The sequence below is a fragment of the Onychostoma macrolepis genome, chromosome 12, assembly GCF_012432095.1.
Source record: "Onychostoma macrolepis isolate SWU-2019 chromosome 12, ASM1243209v1, whole genome shotgun sequence".
NCBI classification, from domain to species: Eukaryota; Metazoa; Chordata; class Actinopteri; order Cypriniformes; family Cyprinidae; genus Onychostoma; species Onychostoma macrolepis.
The window spans coordinates 13,651,590-13,671,170 of record NC_081166.1 but is presented as its reverse complement, the minus strand read 5'-3'; the positions used below and the strand labels follow the sequence as shown (position 1 = coordinate 13,671,170).

General features: G+C 37.5%; 2 protein-coding genes across 2 annotated transcripts; one reads left to right on the top strand and one right to left on the bottom strand.

Annotated features, from left to right (window-relative positions):
- The first annotated feature begins 9,138 nt into the window (after positions 1 to 9,138).
- Positions 9,139 to 12,076, top strand: six3b (SIX homeobox 3b). The gene is made up of 2 exons (XM_058793919.1): positions 9,139 to 10,039; positions 11,282 to 12,076. The coding sequence occupies exons 1-2, from the start codon at positions 9,348 to 9,350 to the stop codon at positions 11,469 to 11,471; spliced, it is 882 nt and encodes a 293-aa protein (XP_058649902.1). The 5' UTR covers positions 9,139 to 9,347; the 3' UTR covers positions 11,472 to 12,076.
- Positions 12,077 to 16,842: 4,766 nt separating this feature from the next.
- On the bottom strand, positions 16,843 to 19,229 carry six2b (SIX homeobox 2b). Its single transcript, XM_058793969.1, has 2 exons — positions 18,189 to 19,229; positions 16,843 to 17,382 (listed from the first exon to the last, which is right to left on the bottom strand). The coding sequence occupies exons 1-2, from the start codon at positions 18,746 to 18,748 to the stop codon at positions 17,070 to 17,072; spliced, it is 873 nt and encodes a 290-aa protein (XP_058649952.1). The 5' UTR covers positions 18,749 to 19,229; the 3' UTR covers positions 16,843 to 17,069.
- Between the last annotated feature and the right edge of the window lie 352 nt (positions 19,230 to 19,581).

Genomic DNA, 19,581 nt, shown 5'->3' with positions numbered 1-19,581 from the left:
CAGTGAATTCCCTCACACTGCACTCTATGGCCAATGTTCTCACTGAAACTGCTGGCTGTTCATGGCTCCGTGTTTGGCCCACTATGAGCCGACGCCGGTATGATCCAGGAGAATAGACACGTGTGGCAAGCAGCTCTTTTCAGTCCAGAAATGTACCCAGTTGGTTGCTGTTGAATTATTTACATTAGCCAAGCAGAACATGGTGACCTAGAAGCTGGTATAAGAGGTGGTAATTAAAAGACTTGTTAGAAGTGTTTTGCATGAGGGATGGGGAGATTGGAGGGTAAAAATGTGAGAGACGAACACCAATGTGATGTTTTCCTATTTTGTTTTAGCCTTGGACAGAGCCTCACTGTGCAGTTTAATATTTCATATCATCTCTTTTTCCCTTCTGCTGCCTCTTCTGTGTCATTTCTCCAACTCGTTTTTCTACAATGTAAGCTCACACTCAGATGTGGCAGGATAGCAGTGGATTCAGGTTCCTCGCCATGAAAAAACTGTCTCCTGCTATCGGAGGATCTGTCAGAGGAACACAATGTGAAGGTTGAGCTTTCTGGCGCAGCAAGGTCAGTAAACTTTTAGCTACTGTACAGCATAAAAGTGGTATGAAACTGATAAACCGGATGACAGCCTTCACATCTGAATGTTGACATGCCCCCTCCCTCTCTTTGTTTCCTTATAAATGATGCAATCAACCCTCGCTGCTTGGTTTTCACACCAGGAGGCTGAAAGTGGTCAAATTGTCATCAGGTTTGAGGGGGAAAAACAATTTATAAAAAGGCGAGTGCTGTTTAATACGTAAAGGACCTTTTGCTTTATATGGTAATGAATTTCAAATGTCTTCCTCACTTCAGGAGCAAGAGGCTGCGGTGAGGGCCTTACAGCTGTTTTGTGGAGATAATTGATTTTGGAATAGGCCGACGAGAGCACGGGCAGGCGGGGTTGACGGTGCTCTACAGCGGGGTCCGAGCCAATTTCCGCAGGCCTCGTCCCTTTAATTACAACGGCGCTGGAGCGCGGGACACGGCAGCGCTCTTCCCTGGGCAAATTAAACCCCCTCACCAGTCTTGCCTCTGCCCTCCCCCCACCATGCAGAGGCCTGATGAATTTTTCATGGCTCTGCCTCTCTCTTCGGGCCTATCGTTATGGCTGCCGGCAGCGCTGACAGTGCCGCTTCCTCTGACCTCCCAGAGTGGCAAGGAAAGAGTTGTCACAGGTAAAGCAGAAGAAACAGAGAAATGACAGGGTACTCAAAGTGTTTTGAATGCCTTGACCATCACAAATCAGTCTCGGAAAGATAAAAGACCAATCCTGCATACTGAAATAGTCCAACATAATTCAGAAATATACTAATAGTCCTTCTACAATTACATTTTGATTCATCTTCCTTCTACATCAGAATGAAAATGTTCAGTTTGCTCTGTCAGAAGTGATTAAGATTGCAGCCCGGTTCACTGAGGCTAGACAAGCACTTATGTTCTTTAACAATGTCTGTACAAGCATCTTACAGGCTGATGGATTTGGTTTGGTTCTTTTTTTAAACCTTTTCTCACAGACCTGTTGCTCAAAGATTGTTATAAACGTAATGCTGTGTTCTTTTGGTTTGTTACAACCTGTTTTAAGTTCAATAACAGGGAACAATAAAAGGTAACATTTGGAAAGCTTTAATTTCTGATTTATTGTATTTTCTGAACACTGATTGGAAATCATGAGATTAATCATGATTATATTAATAATTCTTAAAATTAAGAAATATGTATGATTTTGTTTATTTTTAGGTACATCTAAACATACTTTAAAATTGGGTAGAACAACTGTTAGTGGCAGTATAATATTGGTAAAACACCACCATTCATAAATTTATGGTTAGTTCGTTTTTTTCTTTTTTTTTCCTTGATGTTTTTAGAAGTCTCTGAATTTATTAAAAAATGTTTTAAAAAAATAAATAATAATAAATAAAAAATTAAATTAAAAAAACTTAATTACAATTACAAGTTAAAATATCTGTTTTCTAATTTAATACATTTTAAATTGTAGATAGCAAAGATAGCAAAGTTGAATTTTCAGCAGCCATTACTCCAGTCTTCAGTGATCCTTCACATGATCCTTCAGAAATCATTATAATATGCTGATTTGGTGCTGAAAAAAAATCTTATTATTATCATTGTTGAAAAAAAAAAGCTGCTTAATATTTTTGCGAAATCCATGATACATTTATTTCAGGATTCTTTGATGAATAGAAAGTTGAAAAGAACAGCATTTTTTAAATAAAAAATCTCTATTGTCAGTTTTAATTTCTTCATTAAGAAAAATAATCTTCCTGACAGCAGATTTGTAAACAATAGTGTATACTGTCAACATAGTAAATAATATTACAATAATATTACAATAAAATGTATTATTCTTTGGCTTTAGTGCCAAAATTTGGAAGACCCCTGATCTAAACTAAAAAAAGCCATTGGGTTCCCATTGGCCATTGTTATCTCAGCATTATCATCATCAATATCATGAATAATTTCTTATTTCATGACAATAAGCCAGCACTTGTGTGACTCTCTTTACAGCTTGACCTTTGGTGGCTTCAGCGCTGCATTTCGACAAAGGACAGAGTATGAAAGAGTAAGAAGATCAGAGAAAAATTTCACAGAGAGGCCTCAGTATACATAAGTAAAAAGCCATAATGATTATGTTAGCATTCCATATTCCATATTGATCTACACAGCATGCCTGGATCTGAAGATGAGGGGCTAAACCCACAATCTCCACCCCAGGCTGTGTATATCGCAGACCCCTTTTGTCCTGACTCTGCAGGCTTTAGTCTCGCTTCTGCTTGTCCTCAGAGACCCCACAAGGAGGAATCAGAAGGATTACCATATACGCTGTTAATCGGACGAGACTCCATGAGGAGGTCCTCAAACAAACTATAAGACTGGTCTTTACATTTGTGGTCCTGTCTTGCAGCATGACGCATCATGTTCACTAAAGACATCATTTTAAGTCTGCTTTTGAGGTAGAATGGGGACAGGCCTTGACCTATCATTATTTCATGAGACCCGGGATGGGGCTGAGCGACAGGGGTTGTGATATTGGGGTGCGTTTGTCCTCAGCTCTCCAAAATCAGCTTGTCTGAAGAGTGCATTTCCATGTAGATCAGGCTGCGGTTTCCCTCAGCACTTCACCGGCCTGCCCGACCTAAGCCTGTCGTCCTCTCGTCGTCTTGAGGTTTCTCCAGGAATACACACAGAGCGGTCTGTCAGGCGTTTCAATGCATATTTTAATAGAGTCTGAATGGTGAGTCTGAATCAAAGAGCCACGTGATGTACCTCTTCCTTGACAGCCTAAATTGTGACTGAAATCTGACCTTTCGTGATATATCAGACTGAAGGGGACGTTAATCAGCTTGCATAAGATTAATTACAAGCGATTATAGATTGAACGAGTGGTAAAGCACCACTTGTCTTAAATACTATAAGAAACACGCGTGTCATTTGATTACAAGAAGCAGACACACGAATTGAAGTGGAAGGAGGGGCTGAGCTTTCAAAGAAATCATGCAGGGGGACTGCCTGTCGAGGTGGAATTGAATGTTTTTGCCGTTTAGCAACTGTTTAGCATTTAATTTTGCATGTGACGCTTAATGAGCCTAGCCCTTGCTCTGATCTCTTGGTGTTAGCCGAATTGAGAATTAATTGCGCCCGTTCTCGCTCTCTACCGTCCTCTCTGCTCGTCGTGACGCTGTATTCAGTCTCTTTTACGAGGAAGCTCACAGACAGCAAATACGCTTTTCAACTTTTGTGTTTAAGCCTACACGCTGACCTCTTGTGGAATTTCGCTCGTCGTGAGAACAGAGACCGGTGTGTTCTGTCAATCTTGAGCTCTGTGTTTTATATTAGCAAGCGTGCTGGTTTTCCACCTGTGGAGTGGTTTATGAGTTTATCTCGATATGGACCCAGCACGTCAGGCAAATTATTGACTTAAAGCAACTATAATGAAGCATGGACATATTCACTTAAATATATTTCATAGAGAGGCAGTTAGATGCAGTGAATGTCATTAGCTTTGCTTTGTGAAACAGCTGGAAGCTCTTTGAAATATTGTCCATTACTAAAGTCATCATGTAAACATCTCATCTTTAATCATGATGTGAATGGATTTAGTGTTTTGTGCAATATGACATCTGCTGTCAACATAAATTGGCATTAACACCCTTTAAATCTGGTCCAGCTGCTGTGCTACCTCTGTTCCCCAGTTAGTGGCTGTTTTTCTTTATTGTTATAATCACCTATTTTATTTTTTGTTAGTATCGGTCTTGAGCTCTGAGGTTGTTCTTCACACTCAGTTAGTCTCCATGTTGGCATTCCACTGCATGCATCAATTATCCACCAGTTTTGTCTTGAACGCCTTGTCCAGTTCAGTTCTTATTCATTCAGTTTCTGTCTGAGGCTTGTGTCTCTCTAATTTTCTTTATCCTTTTCTTTTTGAAAAATGCTGGGTTTCGTTTCCATTATAAAAATGCAAAGGGTTCACACTCATCAAGAGTTCATTTCTCTATCGGAAATCATGGGAAATATTAACTATTTCAGAGCAGAATGGCAAACTATATTATTATGTAAAATAAATAAATACATACATATATACAGTTTTTTTTAAAATCATTTTAAATATTTAATATAAATAATAATATAATATAAAATTATAAATAGGCCTAATAATAAATGAAAATGTTGTGATTATTTAGGCTACTCATCATCATGTTCTTTCTCGTATCTTTCTATCGTGTAACACAGGGTGGTTTTTTGAAGGAAAATAAGTGAGCACTTGCACACACACAGAACCAAGCATCATACAGGTGGTCAATACTTCTCATGCACTATATTCCAGCTCTTCTAAAGCAATACGATAGCTTTGAATAAGAAACAAACAGACTTCTCATTATTCAGTAGGAATCTTGAGAATTTATGAGTGAAGTAGCAATGTCGATTCAAGAACAAATCTTTGTTTTGAGTCACATCTGTTCAATGAATCAGTTGATTCATTTCACAAAGTGGTCTGAATGATTCATTCACAAATCAAACTGATCCGATTTGCAGGTAAAAACTCACAAATTAGATGATTATCAGAGACTAATGACTTTCAATTTTGGTTTAAAATTGAGAAACTCACATCTGCTCCTCACAAGGCTAGTGCATGAGTCATATGAATCCACTTTATAAAACTTCTATGGTGCTTTACATCCTTTTGAAGCTTGAAAAGCTCTGGTCTTTTTTCAAACGTTCACCTTCAGGGTGTTCCACATAAGAAAGTAAGTCATACAGGTTTGAAAAGACATTAAGAAGGGTAAAAGACACATTTGTATGTATATAATATAAGACTGGAGCAAATTTTGAATTTGCTATTGATGACAGAAGAGGATGAGGTCGACGAATTTTACAGTAGTTACTGCTTATCAGTTGTTAACTTATTTTTGTAGTTCTTGGATATAAAATATTTTAGATTTATTTTACAATAAGCAAAATACTTTAATGTGGTTTGCCTTTCTTTTTGTATTTGCTAAACATGGGATAAAACAAGGTACTTAATGTGCTGACCATTAACGTACCATGATCCACGTCATACTGATAAACCCCTGAACATATATCACCTCAAAGTGCATGTGAATTTACATAGATGACCTGTGACTTACTGCTCTTAGGATGAACTTGAAGGAAATTAAGGAATTTGGAAATGAGAGAATGAGTGTGTATGAGAGAGGCTGTGTGCTGTAGTGCAAGGACAGGCAAGCTTTTGGCTCTTACTCATGAACGAGCAATAAAGATGCCTGAAGCTTCAGTTTCAGGTGCAGATTTAAAAAAAAAAAAAACATATTGCATGACATTTCCTTTACCCTTTTAAGAAACAGATTTCAGCATGGAAAAACCTCTTGACGCACAAAGTACCATTGGTGAAATCCATTGTCATATGGCCATTACCGCTATTAAACAAATTATGCTCTGAACCTTGGCCACATGGATCAAGGTAAACTGCACAGTACCATTAAGCAGCTTGTCCCAATGACAATACTGTTAAACACTGGTTTATGGGCCACTGTTGCAGAAAATCTCACTTCAGACAGGATGAGCTTATGTTTCTGTAAGTAGGCGGCCACAATTTACATTTGCAATGGCCCGGCCAGGCATGTTCAGGCTAGAAAAGCATTTTTAACCAAAATAAGATTATCATAGTCACTTCTGATGAGAGGTTTGGATTAATAGCTTTGATTAATAGAATAGCTTTGACCAAGGAGGATTTATTCAATATCATTTTACCTCATTCTTGCTAAAACATTACATGCGTGTGAGCCATATGCTACACGGATCAGTGTGCAATGACAATGGCAGATTAATCTCAGATTTACTGTAAACTGAGGTTTTTATCTTTGCTCAATTCCAGTCTAATGTAGTTTCTGAGAAATAAAAGGCATTGTCCTTTTACATAGAACTGTTGACTTTATATAGCAGTTTAACATGCTCATTTGCCTAGTGTGCTTCAGACTAAAGAACTGGATGGTAAAACAAGCAGGGCAGATATAATTATATGCAATAAATATTTTAAATATGAACTGATGAATATGGTTGGTGGCTGTAGACAGCTGTCCAACATGAATGATTAATTTAGTGCCCAGGTAACGTCTTCATATCCAGCATAGCAAGTCACATTCAAACATTCAGATGGCTCAACATCTGTTCTGTGGGAGACTATTAACACACTGCAGACTTTAATTAAATATGCATGGGGTATCTAAAATATGCCATGCAAATAATCCCTGTCAATTTTGATATCCCTTCTAAAACGCACTTCTCATTCTCTTCCGTTTTAATAGCCTACACAAACTTCCATGTGCACATTTTAGCATAATTTTCACAGCATTTTTTATTTCAAATATATAAATTTTGAGGTTTTCAAGGACCGTTAGTTATCAGACAAAAAGAATATTGAGCTCATTTGATTAGGTCGTTTGGTTCACGATGCTGCCTCTATTGAAGTAAGAAATTGAGAAATTAAAAACAAGCCTGAAGAGACTGAACTTCAACTAACAGGTGCCTCAATTATAATTAAGTGCGTGCTATAATAGTGTTTAGTATTGTTCTTTGTTGGTCAGCACGGGAAAGCGTTGTCTGCAGATGTTTCTAGAGTGTCTGATTGGAAGCTCGCTGAAGGTGAAGGGCGACTTGTTGCTTGAGGATACTGTGGGTACCCTTTGCCGTATTGATTCACAGGGAGCAATTGCGCGCCAACGAAACTAATTTTATGAAGAACAAGTTCATCTGGCAAATTTACGTTTCGTGTTTATTCTGTAATTCTGTAACAGATTTGTAAATGTTGTTAAGCCATGCCACCCTGATAAGCTGCCTTAAGCTTTACCGTGGATTATTAAGACTTCTCCAGCGACGAAAATCCAAAAGTAATCGCAGATTAATTTTGTATCCTGTTATCTGTAACTTTAATAAATGGTTTTGACTGTCGACCTAATGCGTGCCTGAAAGTGTTAGTGTTTCCTCAGATCTAATGCGAGGTGAATGTGACTGTCCCTTTGACCGAATATCATTTCAAGGTCATTTCAAAGTTCAGCTGTGCACTAAACTTAAATATAGGCTACTGTGTGAATATGTTAGTCAGTGGTTGTATAACACCAATTAAATACAGGTTTATATAGGATTATCCAATTTTATCCCGCTTAAAAATCCGTTGAAGCACCATAATTTTAAAAAATAATAATAAAAAATAAAATAATAATAATAATAGCAAAGGATAATAATAATAATAATCACCATCATCATTTCTGCATTAAAAGGCTAGTATTTTGTTTTAAGCTGTGGTATTGCAGAACTGTAGTAACCATAATATTAAGCTATCCTAAATTTAGACCTTTAGGTTTCTTTTAAGTTTACAAAACGTGCTCCTTAAAGCGCGTTGCTTGATTTTTGAGCTCAGTTCGTGTGTAAATAGAGGTTCATATTTGCAGTGAACACGATATTCCACCAATTAACTAATCCTGATGAACAAAGACGTCTCGGTACTTGTCTACGGGGCGCGAGATTAGTGCTTTTGTTTGCAGTTATTATTATGCCAACACCTGTAGCCTAGAAAAGATAATGTTTAAATCTTGCCTTGAAGCAATGCCTTTTTTTAAATCGTTCCAAAATGCATATTATTATAGCAACGAGTTGTTGTTGTTGTTGTTTTTTTCCTTAATCTAATAGCCAATTAATCACTAATGATAAATCTGCAGACATCACTGCCTTTTAACTGTACACATTAATATTTAATGTAAGACAGTAGTGGTGTGCCCACTGGAGAGAAGGCCATTAAGCGCTAAGCCCCAGGATAAACAGACAATTAGGCCAAGTGAATTAACTTGTTTGTGGCATTAATTACACGCTTTGTGCAAACAAAAAGCCTTGTGAAAGAATGGTATTCGACTCAGGCCTAACAAGCCGATCTCGTTTCCTACTGACATTTTTATCTTGCCTTTTAAACTGATAAAGGGGCGAAATAACTAATAATAATTACATGGAATACGCATTATGTTGTAGGCTAATAAAAACGTGTGTTTAAACGTTAAAGTATCACGATTACCGTTTGAACAAAGCTTACATTCTTATGTAAAATAAATACACATTTAATTCCATAAATAAGTGCCAATGTTTTGAGGATCGATTAATTCAAACATGTTATTGTGTCTTTTAGATGTAAAAATATTTAATCAATTTATTATGCTAACGCCGTTTCAATCGCTTTTTCCTGGGGGTGCTTATGCACTAACAACTGTAAAATAAATTTTACAGATAAAACAGATTTTTAATGTAGGCTAAAAAAAAATCCCAGTCCTTCTACGTTATATGAATGTTTGGTAAATAACAGCGGGTTATTTATCTGTTGGCTAGCTCGCAAACTTTCACACCCACGCGCGGAAGCATACTCGCAGTAATATAGCAATATTCCACCTATTAATCCTCCTACCGTCGAGTGAACTGGCGCACCATTCGCCTGCTTGAAACATCCCGCAGTGAGTGGCCAGTTCTGATTGGAGCGATGATAAAACCCCGCGCTAGAAGCAAATGTGGAGAAGGGCAGCGCGCACTGGCTAATGACCGGCAAGCTTGACAGTGATTGGCAGGGCTGCCATGACAACCGCAGCACGACACCAGGAAGACCAATAGAAAAGCGAAACAAAATGTTTCACCGTTGCACTCGAAGTTGATTAAGGGTAGATATTACGCGTTCGGTGGCATAGCAGAGATAGCGGCGCAAACAAGACGTCCGTTTTGCCATCTTTTCCCGTCTGTTTGTCTCTGTCCGGCGACTCCATGGTTTTCAGGTCTCCTTTAGAGCTTTATCCCTCACATCTTTTCCTGCCCAATTTCGCGGATCGCCCTCTGCTTCTAGCGGGCAGCATTCCCAGAGCGAGATCCCCGGAGGACTTACCGATGTTTCAGCTGCCCACCCTAAACTTCTCGGCGGAACAGGTGGCCAGCGTGTGCGAGACGCTGGAGGAAACCGGGGACATCGAGAGACTTGGACGTTTCCTTTGGTCCTTGCCCGTGGCACCGGGAGCCTGCGATGCCATCAACAAGCACGAGTCCATCCAGCGAGCCCGAGCGGTGGTCGCGTATCACACTGGAAGCTTCCGTGAATTGTACCACATCCTGGAAAACCACAAGTTCACCAAAGACTCTCATGGAAAGCTGCAAGCGATGTGGCTCGAAGCGCACTACCAAGAGGCAGAGAAGCTGCGCGGTCGTCCCCTCGGACCCGTTGATAAATACCGGGTCCGCAAGAAGTTCCCTTTGCCACGGACCATCTGGGATGGCGAACAGAAGACGCACTGTTTCAAGGAACGGACTCGCGGCTTGTTGAGGGAGTGGTACCTACAGGATCCTTACCCCAATCCGAGCAAGAAAAGGGAACTGGCACAAGCCACTGGACTGACTCCCACTCAAGTGGGCAATTGGTTTAAAAATCGAAGGCAAAGAGACAGAGCGGCAGCTGCCAAAAACAGGTCAGTTTAATGGGTTGAATTGAATTCGGAGAGGAAATCAAACGAATATTTGCCGAGATATAAAGGCAATTTGTAAACCTCAATAGACAGCAAATGCTGTCACACAATCTGCACGATGTGCTCGATATTGATAGAAAGAAATCGAACGATATTATTTTAATTATTTGAAAACAAAAAACAGGCATTTTGCTATTGCTTTTGCATTTGCAGCATTAAAATTGCAGACAATTTCTTGAAATTCGAAAGCTTTAGAAAACGTGTTATTTTATTTTGTCGTTTTGAATGTAAAGTAATGACTAAATGTGGGGCTTTTAATTAATTAAGCAAATAGGAAAATAATCATGACAGCACAACAGCAAAAATCAATTTGCAGTTTAGTTATGATAATTGATTTTATTTTTTCCCAGAAACAATTTAAAAAAAATTCACCTCCTTTGTGATTAAAAATATTTTATTTATATAATATATTATATAAATAAAATATAGCTATATAATAACATATACGTGTTTTGAAAAATGTATATTTGGCAGTGTATTGCCATATAGATTTCTTTAATTGCTAAATAAATTTACCAAAAACAAACACATATAATTTTCATGTAGTGTAAACTGATATAGCCTAATCTAATTAAACATATACACAAATTATGGAACTCTCTTCCCAGATCACTCTGTCTTGCCAATAACCTGTCTGAATTTAAATCGTTGCTCAAAACTCACTTGTTTTCAGAATGCTACCTTTCTTAAGTTGATTTCTGTTTATTCTGTTTTATGTTGTCTAATCTATACATTACTCTATATGTCCGATTTTCGAATTACTTTCTGTATTATTGTTTGATGTTACTCTCACATTTCTGATGTTTATTGTAAAGTGTCCTGAGCTCTGGAAAGGCGCTATATAAATAAAACATTATTATTATGTCATTAAATATGGCTAGAGCTCATTGTTTATAATTAGAAATACATTTCCATTTTAATTAATAGAAATGAATATTTATGAAAAATATAAGCGTGTACATAAATATAAATATAAACATCCTTATATAAAAATCGACTTGTGTAACTAAGTTGCTTTTTACTCTTTTTGGTGTGATCTGATCTCACATTTAAAATCAGTTATAATGATTATTAGAGACACTGTAACCCGTCGAATTCGAACAATACCGTCTGTGATGTATGTATAGGCTAGTTTAGTATTATATCGCATAAATAATCTTATTTTCTGACTCCTCGTGTTTTTAGGCTTCAGCACCACGGACTGGGTCAAAGCGGCCTGCGCTCCATGTCAGAGTCCGGGTGCACACCGCACAGCTCGGCCGAGTCCCCTTGCGCGGCCGCCAGCCCCACTACCAGCGTCTCCAGTATGAATGAACGAGGCGACGGCGGGACCATTCTCTCAGTTACTGACAGTGACTCTGATTTCGATGTATGATGCACCGTCAGACAAATATGGAACATTTTTGCCCAGAGAAAAATGAACTTGTGAGAAATCGTGGGCAACATGGGGGCCGGCCATTTTGCCACCTTGTGTTCGACAAAAGGAGAAAAGCATGCTGTTTTTCCAGCGCTTCAACGGACTGACGCCCTTTCCTTTCATTTCCAAGGCCTACACTACCATTGTGCATGTTCATTTGTGAATATTTTGCATTTTAAAAGGCATTTATGAAGTGGAGTTTGAGAAAGTAGAACTCGATGCTCAATGAATGAGTGAACCGGAGAGACAATTTTGTTATTTTGTGTTTATCAGACAATCGTCAAAAGTCAAAAGCACCTTTATCCCCCCTCGTCTTTTACTCGACAACAGATGTTCATACTAATTTTATCTCGAGATTTATATTGAATTGTCCATGTCTGATTCAAAGTTTTCCTTAGGTCTAGGCTTGTCTAGATATGCTTGTATGATATCGCAATTACGCCACTCTCTTTCCTGCAAATTTCTTTATGTTGTGTCCATAAAGCGTGAGTAACTGTCTGTTAAGTGCTTGGAGATTTTAAGTGTCTATTCATTCTGCTCGTTTTTATACTGTAAATGGGTTAATGGCGCTGAAAACACAGTGTTATGGGTCACTTTTATGCAAATAAATATAATTTAATATAATGACTATCAGAGTATTATTTGTTTATTTAATGAGTTGACATTGTGGCATTTTGTCAAAAACAAAATACAAACTACATTTGCTATTCTGTACATTAGTTTCTTGTTCGTTTTTATTTTTATTTTAGGAGTGTCTTAATCATTTAGATGTTAAACAGAACTCAAAAAAGAGAGTCGAAGAGGTTATTGCTTTCGTTCTTTTATTTCATTAATTCTAAAAGTTCGTTCAATTTCAACTACTATTATTGTTATTATTTATTATTATTATTATCATTATCATTGAGGTAGTGGGATTGTTCATTGGTGCAAACAAGTTTAAAATAAAATTAATTATATTTAGCCTATAAATGTGAATAAAGGGAGAGTAGCTTACAGCTTTCGTGTTGCCAGCGCACATGTATATGTATTTTCTTTTCCATATTAATAATTGATGGAAATGTTTTATGCTTCTGGCAAAGAACAATAGAAAATATTCGTAAAACAGTAGGAAACTACACTTCTTTTTTAATAATTGGCGACTGTAGTAGCCTATGTAGGCAAAAAAACAAAAGAAAAAACAAAGCTTAGACTATTCTTTTATAAATTAACTAATGTTTTTTTTACAATTATTATTATTATTGATTTGTTTTTTTTAAAGAAAAATAAAAAAATGAATTTTAAAAAATTTAAAAAATAAAGGCAAAAAAAAAAAGAAAACCGATCATCAAAGTCCGACATGTTAGACGACAAAAGAGACAAACAATTATGATCGTGAATCGTAAAAGCTTAGGTGACCATACACACCTTTAATTATTGGTCTTGTTACAGTAGAAATAAACACAGATGAAACACATTACTATTAAACACAAAACTGAACGTGCTTGTGGACATATCAACTAACGTTAATATTCGAAACAAAATAATAAAGTTTTATTTAAATGTATCATTTTATTTTATTTTTTGTACTCACTAGTGGCTTATTTTAACCAGGTAATCAAAAACTCGCCGATACGTGGAATTAAACTAGTGCCACCACATTACTTACACATTATTCCAAAGAGCGCACTGTAATCACCTCAGTTTTAAAACATTTATCTGTCTAATAATGCCATCATTCAGTTTCAGTCTTCTCTCTTACTACCACCATACGGCTAAATAACAAGAGGACGGCTTGTTTGTGGTGTCTTAATAGCATTCCATATAAGAGAAAGAGTGTGTCGTTTACTGTGAGAGGATTTCTGTTCCCTCTTCTCCCCTTTGATTTGATCGCTTAACTGAGCACAACTTTTTATTCGTGTTTATTCACGCGGCAGTTCCCCTTGACCTGGATTCATTGTGCTGCATTGAGCTGCGCTATAAAATAATCTAAACGCGACGCGCCTTTTTAGCACACCAGAAGTGCAATTTAGTGCAATTTCAAGGCTACACTTAAGTTTAAACTTAACATGTTAATAGTGAAGTAAATGTAGTGGAAAATGACTCAATTTGACAGTTGCAGTGTTACCTGTAGCTTAAGTCTACTTCACATTTTCTGCTTAATTTGATAAATAGCCGATATTAAAATAATCAATTCATAAATTAGCCAATGTGGGAAAATATTGCCAATTCGATTACAAATAATCAATCCGTGTAAATAAACGCTTTTCAATGGCGTTTTTAAACAAGCAACCACTCAAGTCAAAAGCTCTGCAACAAACGTTTCTTTCGCCTGAGGATGCAACAGTACGCCGATCGAGCGAGTCTACAAAACATAAGTATCCTTGTCATTATCACTTATTGTAGATTTACATACCACAACACATGTAGCTAATCGTGCGCATGACTGAGGAACCTCAAGAAACTGAGGTTGAAAAACAAAATAGAATTTTATAATTCGCGCACTCATGAGAGTAACAGGCCGTTTGACCTTTTATGGGATCACGGCCTCGGCGCACATAACTGGTCGGTGAAAGTGCATTCTGATTCTTATAAAACATTTCATATTACTACTTTGTGAGAGCATTGGATTTACCTTTGAAATCGCTTGTGGTTATGTCGTTATATTCTTAAGCGGTGAATATGTTTGCTCGCTCACAGTTCCCCCCAAACATGTTTATACACATGCTGCTTACACGGTTGACAAAGCTGTCCCATAAAACAATTTTATTTCAGTGTGAATCTGAAAACGACTGTTTGACTGAAATGTACAGCTTTAGGAAGTGCGACTAATGTGTCATGAACTTTTTCTTTTTTTTTTTTTTTACAGTAGGAAGCCTGTACATCCTATTCATGTGCTTATGTCGCCATCATGCGGTGACTATTGGATAAAGCAATCTCAAACATCTTCGTTCATAAAAAGCTGAAAAATTACGACGAACCCCAGGTTTGGCACCACTTAAACCCTAAAAGACTGCAATTAATCCAGTTTTAGCGGGTTGAAATGAGTGAAGTCGAGCAGCCTTTGAAAGAAATGAATTGAATTGAATTGAATTGAATTGAATTGAATTGAATTGAATTGAATTGAATTGAATTGAATGTAATGGAAGACGTGCACCTTGTAAGAAAATGATCTCATGTTTTATTCTCATTTGGTTTTCAAATGTTTGATGTTTAATTTAAAATGATTAACATAAAAATATGTATGTAAATATTTTATCCTCACTGATTTGTTAGCTTTTCATCTCTTCCTCCATAACTTTAGGCCTAGGCACTTTGATGACAATAATAGTAACAAATTCCAGTTAAAAGATGATAAATTCTTGCTTTCACAAGAAAAATATGTGAATAATGTGAATCCTGTGATAATGTGATGGTTTGGGGGAGTTGTGTTCCTTCGTATAATAACACACAGAGATATTCAATTCAAGTTTGTTTGTATAGTGCTTTTCACGATGCAAAGCAGCTTTACAGAAAAAAAGTTTCTATTTTATAGTTACATTATATTTAGTATTTAGATGTCCATATGGCAGAAATGTATAGTAAAATCATACAGTTAGTTAATGACATGTAATCAAACAGACGATGAACACTATTAACAGCAATGATTATATGTTGCGATCAAACTTATAGCAAAATTTGGTAGTTTTGTATGTTGTATCTAAGGTCATCTGGGGGGTTGGCATCAGTGTTTGGTCATCTCAGAACTTTGTAAGGGTTGGATCCAGACCGAAGCTTCTGTAATTCCGGGATGCCAGTCCCGTGGCAGAAACAGAGAAGCAAATAAAGACAAATTTGACCTAGCTGCTGTTCCAAGCAAGCAAAAATGATGTGTTCAACCCAAGGAAAAGAATGATAATGTGCATTTGATCAGATATAACTGAAGTACAAAGTTATGAGATACATTATGTGAGTGCTTGGCTAAAGAGATGTGTCTTTAATCTAGATTTAAACAGAAAGAGTGTGTCTGAACCCCGAACGCTCTTAAAGCTCTGCCTTCTTTAGTGGACTATATAAAGTCCAGAGTTTTGCGACCTCAGGGAGCGTGATGGATTGTAGCATGATAGAAGACTAGGTATGCAGGAGCTAGACCGTTAACAAAGTAAGTAGCAATATTTTGTAACTCATACGGAACTTAATAGGTAGCCAGTGCAGAGATTGTAAAATATGATCATATTTTCTTGACTTGGTAAGGACCCTAGCAGCTGCATTACCTGTAGCTTGTTTATTGAAGATGCAGGACAATCAGTGCATTACAATAGTCCACTCTGGAGGTCATGAATGCATGAACTAGCTTTTCTGCATCAGAATCAGGTAGCATGTTCTGTACCTTGGCAATGTTTCTAAGATGGAAGAATGCTGTTTTTGTAACATGGGAAATATGATTTTCAAAAGACAATTTGTTGTCTAATATAACACCCAAATTTTTGTTCCTACATCCTAGGCTACATCCGTCTAGATGCAAATTGTAATCTAAGAGATTCTGTGTACTGTTTTTAGTCCAATAAGTAATATCTCTGGAAATAGTTTAAATGATCTCAGTAGTGATTTTCAGCTTTGTCGGAGAAACCGAGTAGGTTTAGGCCACTGCTTATAACTACATACCGTTACCAATAGGGGGCAGTATATGTTCATCATTTCGTTTATAAAAATAAATAAATAAAGGAACAAAATACAAGTTAAAAACGAAAGTTGCAAAATGTTATGCAAAAAAAGTGAAGTTCTATTTTATGTTATATGAAGAATTACTATTAGTTTAATATCTCTTTTCGTTTTAAGTAAAAGCAACTTGCAATGATACTTAATTGCACCTTCTTCTACCTCGCTGAGTGTAATTAACGATGAACAATTTATGAAGAGCTAATAAAATTATGAAGAATGACAAATTATTGTAACAAATTGTGCCAAAAAAAAAAAAATAATAATAATAATATATTGTTACTAATAAAGATGAAAATATTTTTGGAGTGCTATGTTTTGGCATAGCACTCAACCAGATAATAAACTTATAAATTGAACTGACAACCGTACCTTTTAATTAAAGAAGAAAGAAAACAATAGGTTTGTGTATCCAAACATGGCAAAGCGCCATGCCTTATGAAAGAAAATCCAAATAATTGAAGGGCCTGGTAATTACTTTTTTTTTTTTTTTCTTCTTCTTTTTACATGCTACCATGTTTCTACTTATATTGGCATTTATTGCAACAATAATTCAGCAGAAGAGATTCTGTCCGATCCGCTTTCGAAGAAGCTATTAAAATTGCATATGCAGTGACCTGTAAATGTTCAAGGAGACCACACATTTTGACGTTATTAAATATATATTTTATTAGTTCATTTTATAGCTAGACATATCAAAAACTATCGCTTGATTACACTGAATTGTTACAGAATTTTTATGGAAAAACGATGGCCCGTCATCTGGTAGTTCTTGGAATTTTTTGTCTAATGCCCTCTAAGCTTGATTAATAAAATGTTTGGTAGCCTATGATAACGAAGCTAGTAACTGAGGGAAAAGTCAAAGATGAAGTGTTTTATTTCTTATGATCCAAGTTCCACCAGGCTGGCCGTCATGGGGTTGAGAAGGCCGTCGTGCATGGAGAAGTGGTGGTGGCTCTGAGCGTCTGAGGCGCTGACGGGGATGATGGAGGCGCTGGGGCCGGGCGGAGGCGCGAAGCTGTGCAGGGGTGGCAGACCTGAGCTGGAGGGCATAAGAATGGCTGGGCTCATGGAGCTGTGATCCGGGGTCGCCGCGGGAGATTTGTCGTCCTCTGAACTTTCACATAGAGATTTGTTTTCGTTCACGTGAGAGGTCAGTGGGTTGTGGCCGTTTGGATTTGCACCATCGTTTTCCCTGTTGGAGCAGATCATTCAAATTCATTAGCGGGCCAGTAAAAACAACAACCGCCGCTTACTGATGGACATACAAACACCTGGACCGCGCATGACTAAATGTGGCAAATAAAATGTGATACTTTTATTTTTCTCCATTAGGAGGACATTTTTGGCCTTTTTAAAGTTTCGAGCAAAAGCTAGGCCTATATTTATATAAATGGTTTTTATATTTATGAACTTTAGAACGGTTAGAACAATCATACGTTAGTTATCTTCAGCTCCGATCAGTTTAAGTGAGATGAGATGATTTTTTTTAAAGATTTTTTTTTAAATTAAACATTTACACAAAAACCCAATCTTTTATAGATTATACAATAACATTAGATATGTGTCCATATTTAATAATATTAACACTTTTGTGTTTACTTTTCCTTTTAGATATTTCTGTGACTTTAGCGTCACTCATTAATTAAAAAGGCAGGTGACAAAACCTCCTGCATCAATTGCCATGCCATTGATGTCATCAAATTAAACACATTTATAAAATGTGCTATTGCGGTTATATATTTTCTTACAGCCCAATTGTTTTAAATTTGTGGCATTTAGATTCTTCTGTAATAATTAAGACTATAATGATTTCTTTTATGTCTTTATTAATATCTTTATTCTACACACAAGTACACTAATGAATGCAAACATTTTTATTTAGCTGCATTTATTTAGCATGTTTTTTAGATGGCTATAGTCATTTTGGTGAGCATTCTTCCGCTTTTGTACAGAATTTTCGCTTGTTTAGCGTCTTGAGAGTAATGGTGTTCTTCCTACCTTTCCTTTGCTTCTGCTGCACGGTCCCTCTGCCTCCTGTTCTTGAACCAGTTGCTGACCTGCGTCGTGGTGAGGCCCGTGGCCTCGGCCAGTTCTCTCTTCTCTCTAGGAGAAGGGTACGGGTTGTGAGTGTACCACTCTTTAAGCACACACCGGCTCTTCTCCTTAAAACAGTAGCTGGTCTCCTCTCCATCCCAGATGGTGCGAGGAAGTGGAAACTTTCTGCGCACGCGGTATTTTCCCACTGCACCCAGAGGACGACCGCGTAATTTCTCCGCTTCGACATAGTGAGCTTTCAGCCAGAGCTGTTGCAGTTTAGGGTGGTTGTGCGGAGAAAACTGGTGGCTCTCTAAAACTTTGTAGAGCTCCCTGAAGTTACCCCGGTGGAAAGCTACCACGGCTTTCGCTTTCAATACGCTCTCGTGTTTGTGGAGGTGCTCACAAGCAGGTAAGGACCACAGAAAGCGTCCGAGACGTTCGATACTTCCACCTTGCTGAAGGACCTCGCAGACGCAGGCAACCTGCTCTTGGGTAAATCCAAAACTTGGTGGCATAGACATAGTTCAAGGCAATAGGATACCTGGTGTCCCGCACGTATCTTAACGTTGGTTTTTAAGGCAGTATCCACTTTGGAAACTCAAGCAACGAGGCTCCCCCAACTGAAGAATTTCAGTTCTTGATATACATTTTCCATGAAAAGATGGTTTAAAATCAGTCCACAGCAAAAAACAAAAGCAAAGCTAACAGTTTGAGTCAGTGTCTTGCATTGCTCAATCACTTAGTTGCAGTATCATGACGCGCTAATCATTTAATTCTTACGCGCTCTCGTCGCGCGCAATAGATTCTTTCCTAGACTGTCCTTAGCTATCAGCCCGCCCTCTGGTTATCATATCTCTTACAGAGTGCCTAGTGTGTAAGGACGGCTAGCGCATCCTCCTGGGGAGTCATACGGGCAAGTGTGGAGAGAAGCTGTGTCGCAGAAACTGACCCTGCCTCTTGGAGATAGAGTGGCACTTGGATGTCATGCACCTCGGGGGAAGGAGTGCGCGCAACACACTCCAAAAACAGACACTGCTGTATTATAATCTCAAAATAAAGGGGGAAACCAATAGCTACACAGTGAAATGTTTTTGTTATTATTAACAAAAAGTTTTGTGAGGCAAACTATTTCCTGAAAATGTCCTTTTGATTACTGTAGTTTCACTTCCATGTTTTGTTTGCATGGAAATTCATAGGCTATACATCATTTTCTAGACTAATACAAAATCATCTAAATTGTTGCGCAAGATGCAAATCTAAATAAAGTTAAATGTGAGCAACATAAAATAAATGTGGACAAAGAAATGAAATATCGCTTTAAATGAATCGTTTTATTAGTGATGGATGGCGGGCA